Consider the following 18,395-nt stretch of genomic DNA (forward strand, 5'->3'; position numbering starts at 1 on the left):
GTAACAAGGCAGAAACAATCCACTTGTCTCACACTCTTCTTCATCTCATCTGTCAAGATAGCCTCATCTGTTTTCACACCTGTAATCATCCAGTCTCCCCTTAAATAACACATTTCACAACATGTGCCAGCGATATTGTACCTGATACTAAATATATTACTTTTGTTCTACATCTATTCCTTAAGAAGCTTAAGAAGCTCTTGAATAGGCAGAGAATGGAAGGATACGTATACTGTGTGGGTGGGCAGAAGGGATTAATTTAGTTATAGCTACATTTAATTAATAATTTTTGTGGGTTGGAGAGCTTGTTCCTGTGCTGCACTCTTTTATGATCCATATGCTTCGAAATGCTGCAAAACCATTCAGCTGGTTGAAAAGTATATAAAGGCCAAGCATTCGGAGGACACACCACAATTAACAGCGCACTCACTGATGATGTCTGTGTGTATGGTCATGAAACATTTGCAAGTAAATTGCCAAGATCGAGGAACAACCCAATCCAACCGTCAACCAACTGAGTACACAGCTTTCAAATGATTTTCAACTGAATTTCTATTTCATTAAGCATCACATATCTTCTAATTGGTTCTAAGTAATTTGACATAAATGTGAAATGCCAGAGGCAGGAAGAGTTCCACTAAGTATAATGGCAGCTAGAACAGGACTGGGAATATTTTGTTCCATGTAACATTCCTTTGTGTGTGTTTCGTGAAGATGCCTGTCCAGTGGATGTTAATTCAATTGGTGTTTATCCAGTGAAGGTGTCACCCAAGCGCAGGTATTAACCAGTAGATGAATCAATCCACTGGAGAGAATTATCAAGTAGGAGCTAATGTAGTGAAAATGCAAGCACAGTGGAGATACATGAATGAATCCACCGAAGATAATTCACTGCGTGCTAATCCAGTGAAGATGTAAAGCAAGTGAATGCATAGAACCAGTGCAAGAATTGTTCCAATTGGTATTAATCCAGTGAACAGTTTAATGCCAGTATATATGTGAATTCAGTGGGATGTCTGTCTAATGGTTAACCTAGTGGTGATGTTGAATCAGTATGATGCTGTGGTTGATCCAGTAGTGATAATTAATTCAGGGGAGACATTGATTCAGTGAAGGCGTTGATCCAGTGGAAATATCAAGTGAGCCAGCTTTATCTAGTGGACATTATTCCAGTGCTGATGTTAGTCCAGTGGAGGAGGCTAATTTTAAGCAATCATATTATTTAACTGCCTATACTAAACCAGTGGATGTCAGTCCACCAAATAGGTTAATCCAAAGAATGATAACCAGGAATAAATCCAGTGAAAGCTTAATTCAACAGATCCACTGCATGTTAACCTGGGGATGGCAATCCAATGGACGAGTTAATCCAGTATATGTTAATCTATTTAATCCTACAGTTGTTAAATCAGGAGGTCTAATCCCTCCCCCCAGCTGCGATATTAATCCAGTTAATTCAGTGTTTAAACCAGTATCGGGGTTAAATCGGCGCAGGTATTACTCCGGTCTACGCTAATGTCCTACTCGGCGGGAGGAGTTCATTCGGCGCGGATGTTAACTCACTCAAATCAGAGGCCGTTGCGCTGCTGTAGGAGAGAGAAGGGATAAATATTTACCACTTCCAGCCCCGCCGCCTCTTAAAGCTGGTTGCGCCTGAACTGCACGCCGGACACTTAGCTGGAAGCTGGAGTTTCATATTGAAGAAGTCCGATTAGAGAGAGCGAGAACCCGGCCGTGGCCACCTTCATCCCATCGAGCTCTCCGCAACAACTTCAGAACTAAGGTTGTTTGGAGACGGGCCGCTTATCTAGAACCACAGAACTGCTTCAATACTTTTGATAAGTCGCAACTGCCAATATTCACTTTTAAACACACACTTTCTAAATAATTCGCTCTTTACTGTAACCCTAGACAAAATAATCCCGGAAAGTTTGACAATGTGGACTAACACTGCCACGATGAATGCTCTTATTAATCTAGCTCTTTCCATGTAATATATCCATTAAATGTTAATATTAGTTGGCGAATGGGTGGGTTTTATTTCACTCTTTGATTCTCTCCATCTCTCTCCCTCTCTCCCCCCCCCTCTTTCTTTCTCTCTCTCCACGTGGTAAACTCTCAGAATTCCGCACAATCCTATGCGATTTGTTATTAATTTACAATAGTCACATTGATGTCAGGTTCCTTCACACGCGAGGGCTGGAGACTGACTCCTCCTGTCCTGGCGGCCGCTGGTTTCGGCAAAGTGGGGTGGGGGGGGAGCGAAGGAGGAGGGCTGAGGCGTGGAGGGAGCCGTCACGGGGGGCGGGAAGGGGGGGGGGTCCCAGAATCTTGGCGAGGTCCCGCAGCCGGCACTGCACAGGGACGCTGTCCGGTTGCGGAACAAGGCGGGTGTGAGGATTATGTAACTTCTCTGGAGGCACAGTGGCACCACTTCCCCCACCCCACTCCCCGGATGATTGACAGCCCCCACAGGAGGGTATATAAAGAGCGGATCGCGGTGAAGCCCAGCTACTCCTGGGCTGCTGGTTAGAGCAACGGCTGACGTGCCCGGTGAGTGCGAGAGAGAGAGAGAGAGAGAGATAGACAGGTTAGCCAGCGGGCCGCCACTACACACACACACACACAGAGGTCCCCGTCTACATATCACTTGCTGTATCGAACACCGATTTCAAACACTGGGTGAGAGACGTTTTAAATCGATTGCAACGTAGACACGCAGAGAGAAAGTTGCAATATATTTAAAAAAAAACAATTAATTTCCATTTATCTGCATTAAGTTAACACATTTAACTTTCTTTCTTGGTAAATTGCTCACCGTCTGTGTTAAGCCCAGAACTGGCTTCACTGAAGTGCAGAGGTTTCGGCGTTAGGTGGGAACAGAGGTTGGAGTGAGTTTGGACGGCGGCTTTTCAAGACTGTTGTGCTCTGTTGTAGGGTGATGATGCCGAGTGAAGAGTTGCGTTGGCTCCTGCTTTGGCTGCTGGCGTTGGGAACCGGGGCTCAGTCTGTCGGTAAGTACGGAGCCCCGGTCTTTGGGCTGCGGCACCGCCGGGCTGGCCGGCTGCTGGCCGACTCTCACTCTGTAATGTGCTCCCTAGATGATGTCTCCGAAGAGGAGGTCACCTACGACCTGTTCGCCATCAGCAACGTGAACAGGCAGACGGCTGGAGTGAAGCTCTTTCGAGGTCCCGAGCGCAACATCCCGGCTTTCCGGTTCAGCCGATTCGACCAGATACCTGCAGCCTCCAGCGAGAAGCTCGGCGAGATCGTGAGGCTCATGAAGTACCACGAGGGCTTCATCCTATGGGCCAGCGTGAGGCAAGACCGAAAGAGCCAGGGGACATTACTGTCCATCGAGGGTCCGGGTTACAAACAGCAACTGGAGATCATCTCCAACGGACTGGCCAACACGCTGGATTTCCAGTACACAGTGGAGAGGTCCCAGAACCTGGTCTCCTTCCAGGATGTGGACATCGCTGACTCTCAGTGGAAGAACATCACCGTCCACGTGAGCGGAGAGAACGCCAACCTGTACGTGGGCTGTGAACTTGCCGATAGCTTCATCCTCGACGACCCGTTTTACGAGCAACTGACCTCAACTAACAGCAGGCTCTACGTGGCGAAAGGACTGACGCCGGGAAAGAACTTCAAGGTATGTTCTCGGGACCTAGTCACCAATTGCTGGTGATAAAGCCGCGTCCCGCAATGACATCAACAGTAATCCGGTCGGCGCCCAGGTTGAACGCCTCCCCTCGCCGATAATCCCACATCCTCACCTCTGTTGAGATTGCAGACCTGCTTCCCGGTCAGGAGTTAATGTTGTTGTTGTTGTCTTGTCCGCAGGGTTTCCTGCAGAACGTCCAGTTCATTTTTGGCGCTTCCATAGCAGATGTCCTCAGGAGTAAAGGCTGCCTTCATCCAGGTAAGAGTGAGTTCTCAGCTGCGTTTAGGATGACTTTGAATCGTCTTGTGGTTCTGTTCTGAAATACACCAGGGAGAATGGACAATCGCTGAATGAAACGTCTCTTTTTTTTCTCTTTTTTAGCGTCTGTGGCATTAATGAAAATTGCTCAGTGTTGTTAACAGTCTGCACGGGATGACAGACTGGGTGGATGGTGTATTTTGGTTTGATCCCACCCACTGTTGTCATATCAGAATAATAGATCTCAGTCTTGGTTCGGTGGGTAAAGCTGGTAGATTGCTGGTCCTCAATCTGAGCCTTATGCTGGGCTCCGGCGACCGTGAGGGATGATGCATGAGATGTTGAGATGAGTTCTCCGGTGGTCTTGTTCAGGGGTGGCCTTGCCAGTACCATTTCCTCACCCGCACCATTTACAACAGAGCCGCTTAACTTGGCCATTACCGCGTTGCTGGCTGTCCCCGTTGCTGTTTAATTCCAATCCTGCGTGGCTGTCCCTGGCCTCCTCTTTGGCCACGATGAGCCACTCTCAAGTTAGAGGTACAACATGTCATATTCCATCTAGGTAGCCTCCAACCGGACTGCATAAACACCGATTTCTCCTTTCAGAAGTTGGTCCCCTCCCCCTCCGCTGGTCAATTCCCACCCTGGTTCCTTACCTCTTCTAACCTCCTTTCAGCTCCCCCTCGAGCTCTTCCTCCTCCCTTTTCTCCTCTGGTCCACTCTCCTCTCCTATCAGATTCCTTCTTCTCCAGCCAGCTTCACCGATCACCTTCCATCTATTCTTCTTCCCTCCACCGCACCTTCTTATTCTGGCATCTTGCGCCTTCCCTTCCAGTCCTGGAGAAGGGTCTCGGCGGGACATGTCACCTGTTCACTCCTCACCACTGAAGCTGCCTGTCCCGAGCTGCTGTGGGCTGTTACTTGATCTGTGGGGACTGGCTACTGTATGTCTGACAATGCAATGGTAATCACTTCAACAAGCACCTCAGTGACGGTGTAGTGTTCTGGGCTTGGTGAAGGGTGTCACTTAAAAAACAGAAGTTTTTTTGCTTACTCACAAAGAAGGAGAGTTGGAGAATGTTTGTGTGTGTTTCAGAAGTCTTGTGAGACTAAAAGGCTGGGGTATCCAAGTCAGAAAGAATGAACGTCATAAAACAAGAGATTCAGCAGATGCTGGGAATCTAGAGGAGCACACACAATGCTGGAGGAACTCAGCAAATCAGGCAGCAGCTATGAAAGGGAATAAACAGTTGACCTTTCAGCCTGAGAGCCTTCATCAGAACTGGAAAAGAAGGGAGAAGGATCCAGAATAAGAAGGTGGGTGAGGGGAAGGAGTACAAACCAGAGGGAGTGGATAAAGTAAGAAGCTGGGAGGTGATAGGTGGAAAAGGTAAAGGGCCAGAGAAGAAGAAATCTGGTAGGAGAGGAGAGTGGGGCCACGGGACAAGAGTAAGGAGGAGGGGCACCAGTGGGAGGTGATAGGCAGGTGAGGAGAAGAGAAGAGGTAAGAAGGGAGCCAGAATGAGGAATGGAAGAGGAGAGAAGAGGGAGTGGAGAGCTGGAGAAATTGATGTTCAGGTTGGAGGCTATCCAAACGGAATATAAGGTGTTGCTCCTCCAACCTGAGAGTGGCCTCGTTGTGTCAGAATGGGAATGGGGATCAGAACTAAAATGGTTGGCCTCGGGGAAGTCCTGCTCATTGTGGATCGAGTGAAGGGCTCAACAAAGCAGTCCCCAATCTACATCGGGTCTCACCAATGTAGAGGAGGCCGCACCAGCAGCACCAAATATAGTCGGTAACCCGACAGACTTGCAGCGAAGTGTGGACTCACCGAGATGTCCTTAATGGGTTTATGTTACTTGAGAGGTAAGAGGACTCGGCAGTGATTTCTGAGACATTACCTTTGTTTGATTTAAGATTCCTGTTCTGGATAGATTGCTGGTTGCTTCAAAAAGAAGCACACACAAATTGGAATAGTATGTGGTTAGATGTTTTGAAAGATATGTCAAAATAGCCGGGCAGTCTACAGAACAGTAGCCTTCAGCAAAGTGTGACGCTTGTCTGGGACTGCAGCTGTTAGCTGTGAAGCTTCAGAAACAATTTGCAGTGCCACAGTGGCTAAGACGGAGAATCTGTTAGGGAAGCAGTTGAAGTCATGAATGGCAGGGTGATGTCAGCTTGAACTGATCTGGCCACTCTCCCCAGATCACTCTGATTAACAAAGTGTTTTCACCCACAAAACTGCCGCTCACTGGACGTCCTTTGTTTATCCTCTGTCAGCTCTAGAGACCGTTGTGTATGAAAATCCCAGGCGATCAGCAGCTGCTGAGATACTTAAACCAACCTGTCTGACATCAGTAACCATTCCTCAATCAAAGTCACTTAGATCACGTTTCTTTCCCATTCTGATGTTTGGTATGGACAACAACTGAACCTCTTGACCATGTCTGCATGCTGTTGTGCATTGAGTTACTGCCATGTGATTGGCTGATTAGATATTCCCGTTACAAGTGTACCTAATTACGAAGCAGCACTCATAAATCAGAATCGAGCCCAGATTTATTTTGTGCCTTTGTCTGGCAAATCAGTCATTTCAGAATTGAGCCAATTATGGCAAATTAAAACAGAAAATATTCAACTGCAGTCACCTCTACATTGGTGAGGGCTGACATAAGTAAAGGGACCATCTTGTCGAGCCCAAAAAGTGGAGTTTTCTGGTGGCCTAGCATTTTAATTTCTATCCCCATACCCGTTCCAACATGTCGGTCCAGAGCCTCCTCTTTTACCATGAGGGTGGAGGAGCAATACCTTCCTCCTGCATAGCCTCCAAACTGATGGCATGAATATTGATTTCTCATTCCAGTAATTTTTCCCTCCTTCCCTCTTCCGTTTATTACTCTGGCCTCTTCTCCTCCTGCATATCAACTGCCCCTGGGTCCCCTGCTTCCCTTTCTCCTATGGTCCACTCTGCTCTCCTCTTGGATTCCTTCTTCTTCTTCAGCCCTTTACCTTTTCCACCTATCACCTCCCAGCTTTGTTCTTCATCCTCCCTCCCTCCTTCCCCAATCACTTTCTAGCTTATATCTCTCCCCCACCCTTCCTTTCCAGAGCTGAGGAAGGACCTCGGGCTGCAATATTGACTGTTTATTCCTCTCCTCTCTACTATTGCCATGTACTTTCTACAGAATCTGTGCTGCCCTTCAAAGATGCTACTCAGCCTGGAGAGCAGCTCAGGTTTTACTGTGGATAACTTGTGATCCAAACATTTTTTGTAGCTGGTATAATTATTCAGTGTAACACACACAAAATGCCGAGGAACTCAACAGGTCAGGCAGCATCTGTGGCTCAGTTGGAAACACCAACCATTTATTCCTCTCCATAGATGCTGGGTTCCTCCTGCCTTCTGTCTGTGCTGCTCTGGATCTGCAGAATCTCTTGTGCTGATAATTATCTGGTGCACTAGGGGGCAGCCTACTCCACAGGCAACAGTGTGTGCAGATAGTTGGAAGTCCGGGAAGAGGGTGAGAAAGGGTTAACCTTTTAATGTCCAACCTCTCCTTATGGCTCATACCCTCAGATCCAGGCATCATTCCAGAAAGCTTCTTTTGCACCATCTCCACAGTCTCTACATCCTATTTACACACAATACTCCAAGGCCAATGGGTAAAGCAGGGATTGATGGGTTCTTGATTAGTCAGGCCGATAAAGGTTACGGGCAGAAGACAAGAAGAGGGGGTTGAGAGAAAGCTTTGACAGATTTCTGTGTTACGGCCTGGTAGGGAAACACCAATACCTTTGAGCAGAAAATCTCACAAAAGGTGGTGGATTCTCCTCAGTACAGCACAGGCAAAGCCCTCCCAACCACTGAGCGCATCTACATGAGATGTAGTGATGCACTCCAAAAGACTGGAAATACTGAAATGCTTTTATTAGCAGTAAAATAGACCACGTCCGTTCCGGATGACCGCCCTGGACTGTGGGAGGCACAGTGACACAATCACCTTTATCCAGGGGTCTGTGGGAGGAACCACAGGAGCAGTCAGCAGAGGGGTGTGTCCAGGCAGATTTACATGGTTTACCACAGAGAGCAGCATCCAGCATCAGAGATCCCTACCACCCAGGCCATGCTCTTTTCTCACTGCTGCGATCAGGGAGTAGGTGCAGGAGCCTCAGGACTCACACCACCAGGCTCAAGAACAGTTACCACCCCTCAATTATCAGGCTCTTGAATAAAAGGGGATGACTACACTCACTTGCCCCATTTCCCAAAACCAATGATCTCCCTTTAAGGACTCTTTATCTCTAGCTCATATTCTCATTATTTATTGCTATTTATTTATATTTGCATTTGCTCAGTGTGTTGTCTTCTGCACTCTGGTTGATCTTTCATCGATCCTGTTATAGTTACTAGTCTATAGATTTGCTGAGTATGCCACTGGAGGATGAATCTCAGGGTTGTAAATGATGACATATCTGTACTTTTATTTACTTTGAACTTTGAAGTCATCCATAAAGGAATGATGGAGCAGGCTCAATGCCGAATGGCCCAATTCTATCTTGTTCTAATTCTCTCGTGGGTTTCTGCTGTTTTGTATGGGGTGGTGGTGTTTCTGTCTCCTGGTGATGTGAAGCACCACGGGTCAATCCTCTAAAGTCTTGAGGCTTCCTGGGACTTGCCGGTGGCCGTGAGGGTGTGAGCTGCTATGCTTTTAGAGGCGATGTGTGTCAGCTGCTGGCATGGTGACACAGGTGGCAGAGTCACTTTCTAACAACTCCGGAGTCCCACGTTTGATCCTGATCTTCGGTGCTGTTTGCGTGGAGTTTGCGCGTTCTCCTCAAAACCACATGTATTTCCTCCTAGTTGTGGATAATTTATAGCAACCAAGTAACCTGCCAGTAAGTTTCTGGGAGAATGGAGAGGCAGATAGGTTGCAACTGGATATGATGAATCTACTAACTTTATAAACGGCACCCGAGATCAGACTTGAACCCATGTGAGGCTGTGGCACCAACTATTGAGCTCTGTGTCTGTCATGGTCCTGCCTGGCAATTCCCCATCTTGCTATTACCTCTTCAAATGGGCCTGAATCCCCTCGCCTGATTTCCATTTGTTCCCAGTTTAGCTAATTACAACACACCTGGTTCCCTTTAGCGAACGTAGGATAAAACTCGGGCGCCACAGCCCTGCTTTGCCAGTTTGTTGGTCGACTCTAGAGTGAGTAAGCCTCGTTTCCTGATCCCTTAGGAATGTCAGTTCTAAGCTCCGCATCATTTTCTGGATACTCTACGTAAACCTTGTCTCGGTGTAAGGACTCTCCTGGATACCGGTTCCCGGTTCGCAACTCTGCCTCCGCGCCTGTGTCCTGCCCTTGGCTTCGTCCTCAGCCTCGGCCTTGCGACAGCGTCACCTCAGCATGTAACGCCTAGTCCAGCTTGGTGGAGACCAGGGGTTGGTCACTTTCCACTCCTTTTTAGAAGATCACCTGTTTCAGAACTGTTAGAATGTCCAGGCCCTTTGCCCACAATGTTGTGCAAACCTTTTACCCTACTCCAAGATTAATCTCCCCCTATCCTCTGACATATCCTGCTATTCTAATTTTGTCCATGTGCCGATCTATGATCTCTTAAATATCCTTAATGTATCTGCCTCTACTACCACCCACTACTCTGTTTAAAAATTCTGCCTCTGAAATCCCACCTACATTTTCCTCCAAACACCTTCAAATTATGCTCCCTTGTATTAACCATTATCAGCTGTCCTGGGAAAAAGTTTCTGGATCTCCACTGTATCTCTTATCATCTTATACACCTCTATTGAGTTACTTCTCATCCTCCTTCAATTGATAGAGAAAGAAAGGGTGGAATAAGAAGGATATGACCACTCAAATGGGGCTGGATGACAGGCCACCCAACAGTCCGAGGGATTTAAAAGAACACATTTGTAGAAAGATCGCAGACTGTTGCAAGAAACATAAATTTGTTATACTAGGTGATTTTAACTTTCCACATATTGACTGTGAATCCCTTACTGTTAAAGGACTAGATGGGATAGAGTTTGTCAAATGTTCAGGAAAGTTTCCTTCATTAGCACGTAGAAGTATCAATGAGAGAATATGTGATACTGGATCTGCAGGCAGGTGTAGGGGAACACTTTACATCCATTGACCACAATGCCATTAGTTTCAAAGTAAATATGCAAAGAGATAGGTCTGGTCCACAGGTTGAGATTCTAAATTAGAGAAAGGCCAATATTGATGGTATCTGAAAGGAACTGGCAAGTGTGGATTGGGACAGGCTGTTTTCTGGCAAAGGTATTCTCGGAAAGTGGGAGGCCTTTAAAAATGAAATTTTGGGAGTACAGGGCTTGTGTATGGCTGTCAGAATAAAAGGTAAATATTACAAGTGTAGGGAACCTTGGTTTTCAAGAGATATTGAGGTTCTGGTTAAAAGAGAAAAGGAGTTGCATAGCAGGTATAGGCAAGGAGGAACAAATGAGGTGCTTATGGAGTACAAGATATGCAAGAGAACACTTTAGACAAAAATCAGGAACAATAAAAGAAGGCATGAGGTTGCTCTAGCAGATAGGGTGAAGGAGAATCCTGAGGGATTCTGCAAGTACGTTAAGGGCAAAAGGATTGCTAGGGACAAAATGGGTCCTCTGGAATCCATGTATGGAAGCAAGTCAGATAGAGGAAATCTTAAGCGTATTCTTTACACCCGTATTTACTCGTGAGGCAGATACAGAGTTTATAGAGGTGAGGCAAAGCTGCATCGACTTCATGGACCCTGTACAGATTACGGAGGAGGAGGTGTTTGCTACCCTGAGGCAAATCAGGGTGAATAAATCCCCAGGGCCTGACAAGATGCTCCCTTGGATCCAACAAGAGGCAAGTTCCGAAATTGCTGGGGCCCTAGCAGAGATTTAAAATATCCTTAGTGTCAGGAGAGATACCAGAGGATTGGAGGATAGCCAATGTTGTTCCATTGTTTAAAAAAGGCTCTTAATATAAACGAGGAAATTAAAGACCGGTGAGTCTGACATCAGATGTGGAAGTTATTGGAGGGTATTCTAAAGGACCGGATATATAAGTACCTGGATAGACATGGACTAATTGAGGATAGTCAGCGTAGCTTCGTGCATGGTAGGTTGTGTCTAACCAATCCTATGGAGTTTTTTGAGGGAATTACCAGGAAAGTTGACGAAGGATGTTGTCTACATGGAATCCACACAAAATGCTGGAGGAATTCAGGAGTCTAGCCAAAGGGTTTTGGCCTAAAATGTTGACTGTACTTTTTCCATAGATGCTGCCTGGCCTGCTGATTTCATCCAGCATTTTATGTGTGTACGAACACAACGCTGGAAGAACTCAGCAGGTCAGGCAGCATCCGTGAGAAAAGAGTAGCCAACGTTTTGGGCTGAGACCCTTCATCAGGAATGACCCTTCTGCTGAAGGATCTTGGCCCGAAACGTTGACTACTCTTTTCTCACAGATGCTGCCTGACCTGCTGAGTTTTTCCAGCGTTGTGTACGTATTCTTTGATCCATAGCATCTGCAGTTGTATTTTTGTGCTTTGTGTGTGTGTGTGTGTTCCTCGGATATCCAGCATCTGCAGATTTTCTCTTGTTTGTTGTCTGTAAGGTCCTGCACGGGAGGCTGGTCAAGAAGCTTCAGTCATTCAGCATTCAGGATGAGGTAGTAAATTGGATTAGACATTGGTTTTGTGGGAGAAGTGAGAGAGTGGTAGTAGAGGGTTGCCTCTCTGACTGGAGGCCTGTGATTAGTGATGACCACAGGGATAGATGCTGGGTCCTTTGTTGTTTGTCATCTATATCAATGAGGTTAACTGGATCAGCAAATTTGCAGGCGACACCGGGGTGTAGTGGACAGTGAGGAAGGCTATCATGGTTTGCAGAGGGATCCCTCCTTCTTCCTTCCCCCATCCCACATTCACTCTGCCTCCTCTTCCAGCTGCCAATCACCTCTCTCATGATTCTGTCTTCTTCTACTCCCCATAGTGCTTTCCCCTTACATTCCTTCTTCACCTTTCCTGCCTATCCCCTCCCCCACCCCTTGATCTTTCCTCTGATTGGTTTTTCACCTGGCACCTACCAGCCTTCTCCTTCCCATCCTCCCGCCACCTCCTTTATCGGGCCCCTGCCCCCTTCCTCTTCAGTTCTGACGAAGGGTCTCGGCCTGAAACGTTGACTGTTCCTTTCCACGGATGCTGCCCGACCTGCTGAGTTCTTCCAGCTTGTTTGTATGTGTTGATGCATCAGCTGGAAGATGGGCTGAAAAATGGCAGATGGAATTTAATGCAGACAGGTGTGAGGTATTGTACTTCAGTGGGACCAGGGTAGGTCTTGCATGCTCAGGTACTGAGGAGTGTGGTAGAACAAAGGGCTTGGGGATACAGGTGCATCATACGTAGATAGAATTGTAAAGAAAGGTTTTGGCACATTGGCATTCATAAATCAACATATTGAGTACAGAAGATGGGATGTTATGTTGAAGTTGTATAAGATGTTGGCGAGGCCTAATTTGGAGTATTGTGTGCAATTTTGAACACCTGTCTAGAAGAAAGATGTAAATAAGGTTGAAAGAATGCAGAGAAAATTTATGTTGCTGGGTCTGGAGGACTTGAGTTATATGGAGAGATTGAATAGAAATATAGAAACATAGAAAATAGGTGCAGGAGTAGGCCATTTGGCCCTTCGAGCCTGCACTGCCATTCTGTATGATCATGGCTGATCATCCAACTTAGAACCCTGTAACTGCTTTCTCTCCATACCCCCGATCCCTTTAGCCACAAGGGCCATATCTAACTTTCTCTTAAATATAGCCAATGAACTGGCCTCAACTGTTTCCTGTGGCACAGAATTCCACAGATTCACCACTCTCTGTGTGAAGTAGTTTTTCCTCATCTCAGTCCTAAAAGGCTTCCCCTTTATCCTTAAACTGTGACCCCTTGTTCTGGACTTCTCCAACATCGGAAACAATCTTCCTGCATCTAGCCTGTCCAATCCCTTTAGAATTTTATATGTTTCAATAAGATCCCCTCTCAATCTTCTAAATTCCAGTGAGTATAAGCCTAGTTGATCCAGTCTTTCTTCATATGAAAGTCCTGCCATCCCAGGAATCAATCTGGTGAACCTTCTCTGTACTCCCTCTATGGCAAGAATGTCTTTCCTCAGATTAGGGGACCAAAACTGCACACGATAACCTAGGTGCAGTCTCACCAAGGCCTTGTACAACTGCAGTAGAACCTCCCTGCTCCTGTACTCAAATCCTTTTGCTATGAATACCAACATACCATTTGCCTTTTTCACTGCCTGCTGTACCTGCATGCCCTCTTTATGGGCAACTCACTGAATGTGCTATTCACAACTTTCTCAGCATTGTGGATGCTCCAGTATGAATCCAATCGCAGCTCCAGATGCTCAATGCAGTCTGCCAGAAGCTGCAGTTGGACACACTTCCTGCATACATAATCGTCAGGGACACTGGAAGTATCCCTGATTTCCCACATGCTGCAGGATGAACAAACCATGAGGCTGATCTCAGCTGCCATGACCTACCCAATACTTGCCTCAACTTTTGAAACTTTCTCCTTTGAAAGGAACTTACCCGGCCTCACCTCACTTGGAGTCCTCAGCCTCTTCTCATCGAAGCCTCTCGAGTCAAAGCCTCAAATCTCCACTCCTTCACGGGCCCGCTCACTCACAGGCCACTCTGCTTGAGGTAACCCTCTATTTATTTGTTTGAGCTTTTCAAACTGCTTGGTCACCTGACCTTGATTGCCCAATCAGCGGCTTTCTGCTGAGCTATTCAAATCTTAATTGACTTGATTGCACAGTCCAACTGCCAAAACTGCCAGAATCTCTCCAGTCAAAGCCTCAAATCTCCACTCCTTCACAGGCCCACTCACTCACTGGCTGCTTTCCACAGTGAGTGGAAATAGGTTAGGCATTTGGAATGTAGAAGATTGAGAGGAGATATACAATCCCATGATTTAATCTGAGCCTAATTACAGGACAATTTACAATGAGCAATTAACCTACCAAACCGGTACATCTTTGAACTGTGAACCCGGAGGAAACCCACACCATCACGGGGAGAATGTACAAAACTCCTTACAGACAGCAGTGGGAATTGAACCTTACTATAAAGCATTGTGCTAACCACTATGCTACCATGCCACTCCAAATATAATAAACTCTTAGTTAGGCACACAGGCGAAAGGAAAATAGAGAGCTGGTGGAAGGAAAGGAATAAATTGATCTTGAAGTCAATTAAAAGTGGCACAAAATTGTGGTCCTGTTCCATGTTCTATGTTCTGTGTAATGGCCTTCTAGAAGGTAGCATTGAGAGACTTTCCTGGATTGCCACAGCCCACTCTTCATTTGCTTCCAAGGTGCTGTTGAGAGGGAGTTTGAGCTTTATAAAACCAGTGATAATAGAGTCAGAGGGTGACATGACATCCATACAGGCCCTTTGACCATGCCGAGCAAAATGCCCATCCAAGCCAGTCCCATCACCGACATCCCTCTAAATCATTCCTACTCATGCAATGCCTTTTAAATGTTGCCATTGTACCTGCCTTTACCATTTCCCCAGCAGTTAGTTCCATATGCTGTTTGTATAACCTTTTGTGTGAAGTACTTGCCTCTCAGATACTTTTAAAACCTTCTCCTTCCAGTAAACAAATTCTCCCACTATCCTTTCTCCATTCCCCATTCTGACCTTCTCACCTGTCTATCGCCTGGTGCCTTCCTCCTTCTCTTTCTCCTCTGGTCCACTGTCCTCTCCTATCAGGTTCCTTCTTCTTCAGCCCTTGACCTTTTCCACCCACCTGACTTCACCTATCAGCTTCTAACTAGCCTCTTTCCACTCTCCATCTTTTTATTCTGGCATCTTCCTTCTTCCTTCTCAGGCCTGATGAAGGGTCTCAACCCTAAACATCAACAGTTTACTCCTTTCCGTAGATGCCGCCTGACCTGATGAGTTCCTCTGGCATTTTGTGTGTGTAGCCTTGGATTTCAAGCACCTGTAGACTTTCTTGTGTTTAAAATCCTTTTTCTCTCACCTTAAACCGATATACTCTAGTTTTTGATTGTCTTTCTCTGAGGGAGAAGACTGAGTACATTCACCCTCATGATTTTATACACCACTCTAGGGTTTCTGTAAGGACCAGTGGGACATTTAGTGTAGCATTTGCCCTGGTACATGACTGCAAGAGACTGCAGAGTCGTGGATGTGGCTCAGCACAGCACGGAAACCAGCCTCCCCTCTGTACTCAGTAAAGATTGATAAAGATTAACTTTGTTTGTCGCAGGTACATCACAACATCAAAACATGCAGCAAAATGTGTCGCTTGCATTAAAGACCAATGCAGTCCGAGGGTGTGCTGGAATCAGTACATGAGCGTGAATATGCTTTCGGCACCCACAGAGCAAGTCCACAACTTACTAACCCTAACCTTCTAGCCCCTACCTATTTGAAATGTAGGGGGGAGCCCAGGCAGTCATGGGGAGAACATACAAACTCTGTGAAGACAGTGGTGGGAATTGAAACCAGATCATTGATGTTGTCAAGCCTTGTATTAACTGCTACACTACTATGGAGACTTTGCACTTTATTGTCGCCTGCACTGCATTTTTTCAGGAGCTGTTACACTTTATTCTGCATTGTTATTGTTTTACCTCAATGCACTGCGTAATGATTCGATCTGTATGAACAGGATGCAAGACAAGCTTTTCACTCTATTTTCATATGTAAGACTATAAAATCCAGGAACAGAATGTGCTGAGCAGACTCATTTGGCTCATTGAGTCTGTTCCACCATTTGATCATGGCTGACTTACTATCCCTCTCAACCCCATTCTTCTGCCTTCTCCCCGTAATCCTTGACACCCCAACTAATCAAGAACCTCTGCTTTAAATATACTCCTTGACTGGGCTTCCACAACTGTCATGTGATAGTAATAAACCAATACCAATGCCAGCAGTTCGGAGAGTTTTTATTGGTTGAAGCATTCCCATGCTGCCCTTGCTTTATCAGTAACAGAGGGCATGACTTTGGGAGGCAGAGGTGTGGTGCTCTGTCTCAGTGTTATTGCCAGAATCCTTTCGGGCACACAAGCTCTGAAAAAGACACAATTTATTGCCAGTGGCTACCCGGTGCGGTGGATGCCAGCGCCCGTGTTCTGTTTGTATGCCCAATGTGGTACGCAGAACATTGCTCACTGCCACTTGGACCACGTGCGCTGTGCAAGATCAGCTGTTCTTTTTGGAGTGTCTTTCATTCTCTCTCCCTTCTCTCTGTCCGTTTCTCTGTCTTGTTCCCCCCCCCACCTTTCTTTCTGCTCTCTCTGTCTGTCTGTCTCTCCTTTCTACTCTCCCACACCCTCTCCACAGGGTGAAAATGCCCTGCTTTCTCTTTAAAGGTTATTATAATAAAACTAGTCTTAACGTAGGGATAAAGACAATGGTATCCTTTCCAAAGAATAGTTGCTGACCTATCTCCCAGAGTGCTCACCAATTAATTTCACATGCTTCTGTCTATTCCAACGACTCTTGTAGAGAATCTTGCCAAACAATTCATTTGGACTCCATCTGTCAGCCTTTGCTATTTACCATAAAGCCATAAAAACACAACACTTCTTCCAAGTGGTATTTTGTTCACTTTCTTAATGCTATAGGGGATCACAGAGTCATACAACACTCAGGCAGGCACTTCATCCTGTTATGTTCATGCCAATCATCTGCCTTTACAAATCCTGTTTCCCATTACTTAGCCTTCTATGTCATAAGTGCTGAGCTAGATAATTTCATAAATGTGCTTTGTGTTTCTCTGCCTCCAACACCCATTCAGACGAGCATTCCAATTAACCTTTGAGTAAAGCAACAGGTTCTTCCATAGATCTCTAAACATCTGACGGGTTACACTAAACCTATTCTCCAGTGAAATGTTTCTTATAAGTCACATTGTCTGTGCTCAGTGAGGATAGTTTGGGGAACGTTTTCAAGGACCCTTACTAGCCAGGTGTATGTGAGAGACGGGTCTGTAATGGTGTGATAAACGTGCTGGAAATCTTCAGTAGCACACAAAATGCTGGAGGAGCTCAGTGGTCAGGCAGCACCTCAGGAGGGGAATAAATTACCGATGTTTTGAGCCGAGACTGGTGACATTAACCCTCCATAAATGCTGTCAGACTTGTTGAGTTCCTTCAGTAATCTTTATGTGTTGCTGTCATTGTACGAAGCTGCTGGCTTCCTGATAGAACACAGAACATCACAGCATATGTGCCATTTCTAAGATCAATCTAGCCCTTCCTCCTACATAGGCCTCCATGTGGCTATCTCAGAGTTTCTTAAATTTCACTGTTGTATCTCCCTCTACCACCACCCCTGGCAGGCTGTTCCACTCTGTAAAAAAACATACCCCCTATAGTTTCTTTCAACACTACTTTACAATTCTTCTTCTTCCTCGGCTCTCCATTGATTTCGATGTGAACTGTGCTGAGAGTTTAGTCTCTGCAGGCACGTTTATGGGCCTCAAGACCAGCATTGACACACCAGCCAGAAACTCCACTCCAACACGCCTTGCACAGTAATGAGACAGATGGTGTCGTGCCCCACAGTCTCTCTGGGCTTCCAAATCTGATGCTAAGTGGTACACAGGAGTGTAACAGACTTGGCGGATAAGGAGGCTGCCCTGCAGTGACAATTAACTAGTCTAGTGATGTCATCCGTCGACCAACACTCTGGTCCCTCCGCATGCCTCCAAGATGGCTGTACCACTGACCCTTTTGGATTCATCTGCCACAGACACCATCAGACGCCCTGCTGCCGGCGTCCTTGTTGGGTGCAGCCTTTTCCTGAAGAGGCATAACCTGCAAAATAGCAAAGGCATGCTTACCTCCTTGACTTAGCTGGCCACGATCCTACTACTGGATCTAGTCTAGTAGTTTACCGATGGAACTTTACAATTATGCCCCCTCTCAAAGGCCATTTCTGCCCTGGACAAGAGTCTCTGGCTGTCCACTGGACCTTTGTATGTTTCCAAAAGAAATTGGAATTGTTTTCTAAGAAAAACAGAACATTTAATTGTAGTGAGATTAATGGTTATTGATAGATATTTGTCAACTGAGAGATATTTGGAGATTTGAGGGAAAGTGATGCTTCATTACATTAAGCCTTCATCTCAGGAGAGTGGCTTCCTTGAATTAGAGCGGAGTGTTGAACCAGGATGGATAATTTCACTCAACCCAACACTGAACTTATTCCACAATATATGGACTCACTTTCAAGAACTCTACAACTCATGTCATAGAGCCATAGAAAAGCGCAGCACAGTAACAGGCTCTTCAGTCCATCTAGTCCATGCTGAACCATTTAAACTGCCTGGTCCCATTGACTTACATCCATACCATAGCCCTCCACACCCCTCCCATCCATGTTCCTATCC

At 46.1% G+C, this 18,395-nt stretch overlaps 1 protein-coding gene across 3 annotated transcripts in view; it reads left to right on the plus strand.

Moving 5' to 3' along the window:
• The first annotated feature begins 2,369 nt into the window (after positions 1–2,369).
• Positions 2,370–18,395, plus strand: part of LOC132403297 (thrombospondin-2-like) — a 271,139-nt gene continuing 255,113 nt past the window's right edge. Inside the window, exons 1-4 of one of the 3 annotated variants that reach the window (XM_059986753.1) lie at positions 2,370–2,590; positions 2,938–3,014; positions 3,102–3,655; positions 3,847–3,925. In XM_059986753.1, coding sequence (XP_059842736.1) covers positions 2,942–3,014; positions 3,102–3,655; positions 3,847–3,925 — 706 coding nt within the window. In that variant the 5' untranslated portion in view covers positions 2,370–2,590; positions 2,938–2,941. Of the gene's footprint in view, positions 2,591–2,647; positions 2,683–2,937; positions 3,015–3,101; positions 3,656–3,846; positions 3,926–18,395 lie in introns of those variants that run through there. The other 2 variants (XM_059986752.1, XM_059986754.1) reach the window with 2 other exon arrangements.

The sequence above is a fragment of the Hypanus sabinus genome, chromosome 12, assembly GCF_030144855.1.
Source record: "Hypanus sabinus isolate sHypSab1 chromosome 12, sHypSab1.hap1, whole genome shotgun sequence".
Taxonomy (NCBI): domain Eukaryota; kingdom Metazoa; phylum Chordata; class Chondrichthyes; order Myliobatiformes; family Dasyatidae; genus Hypanus; species Hypanus sabinus.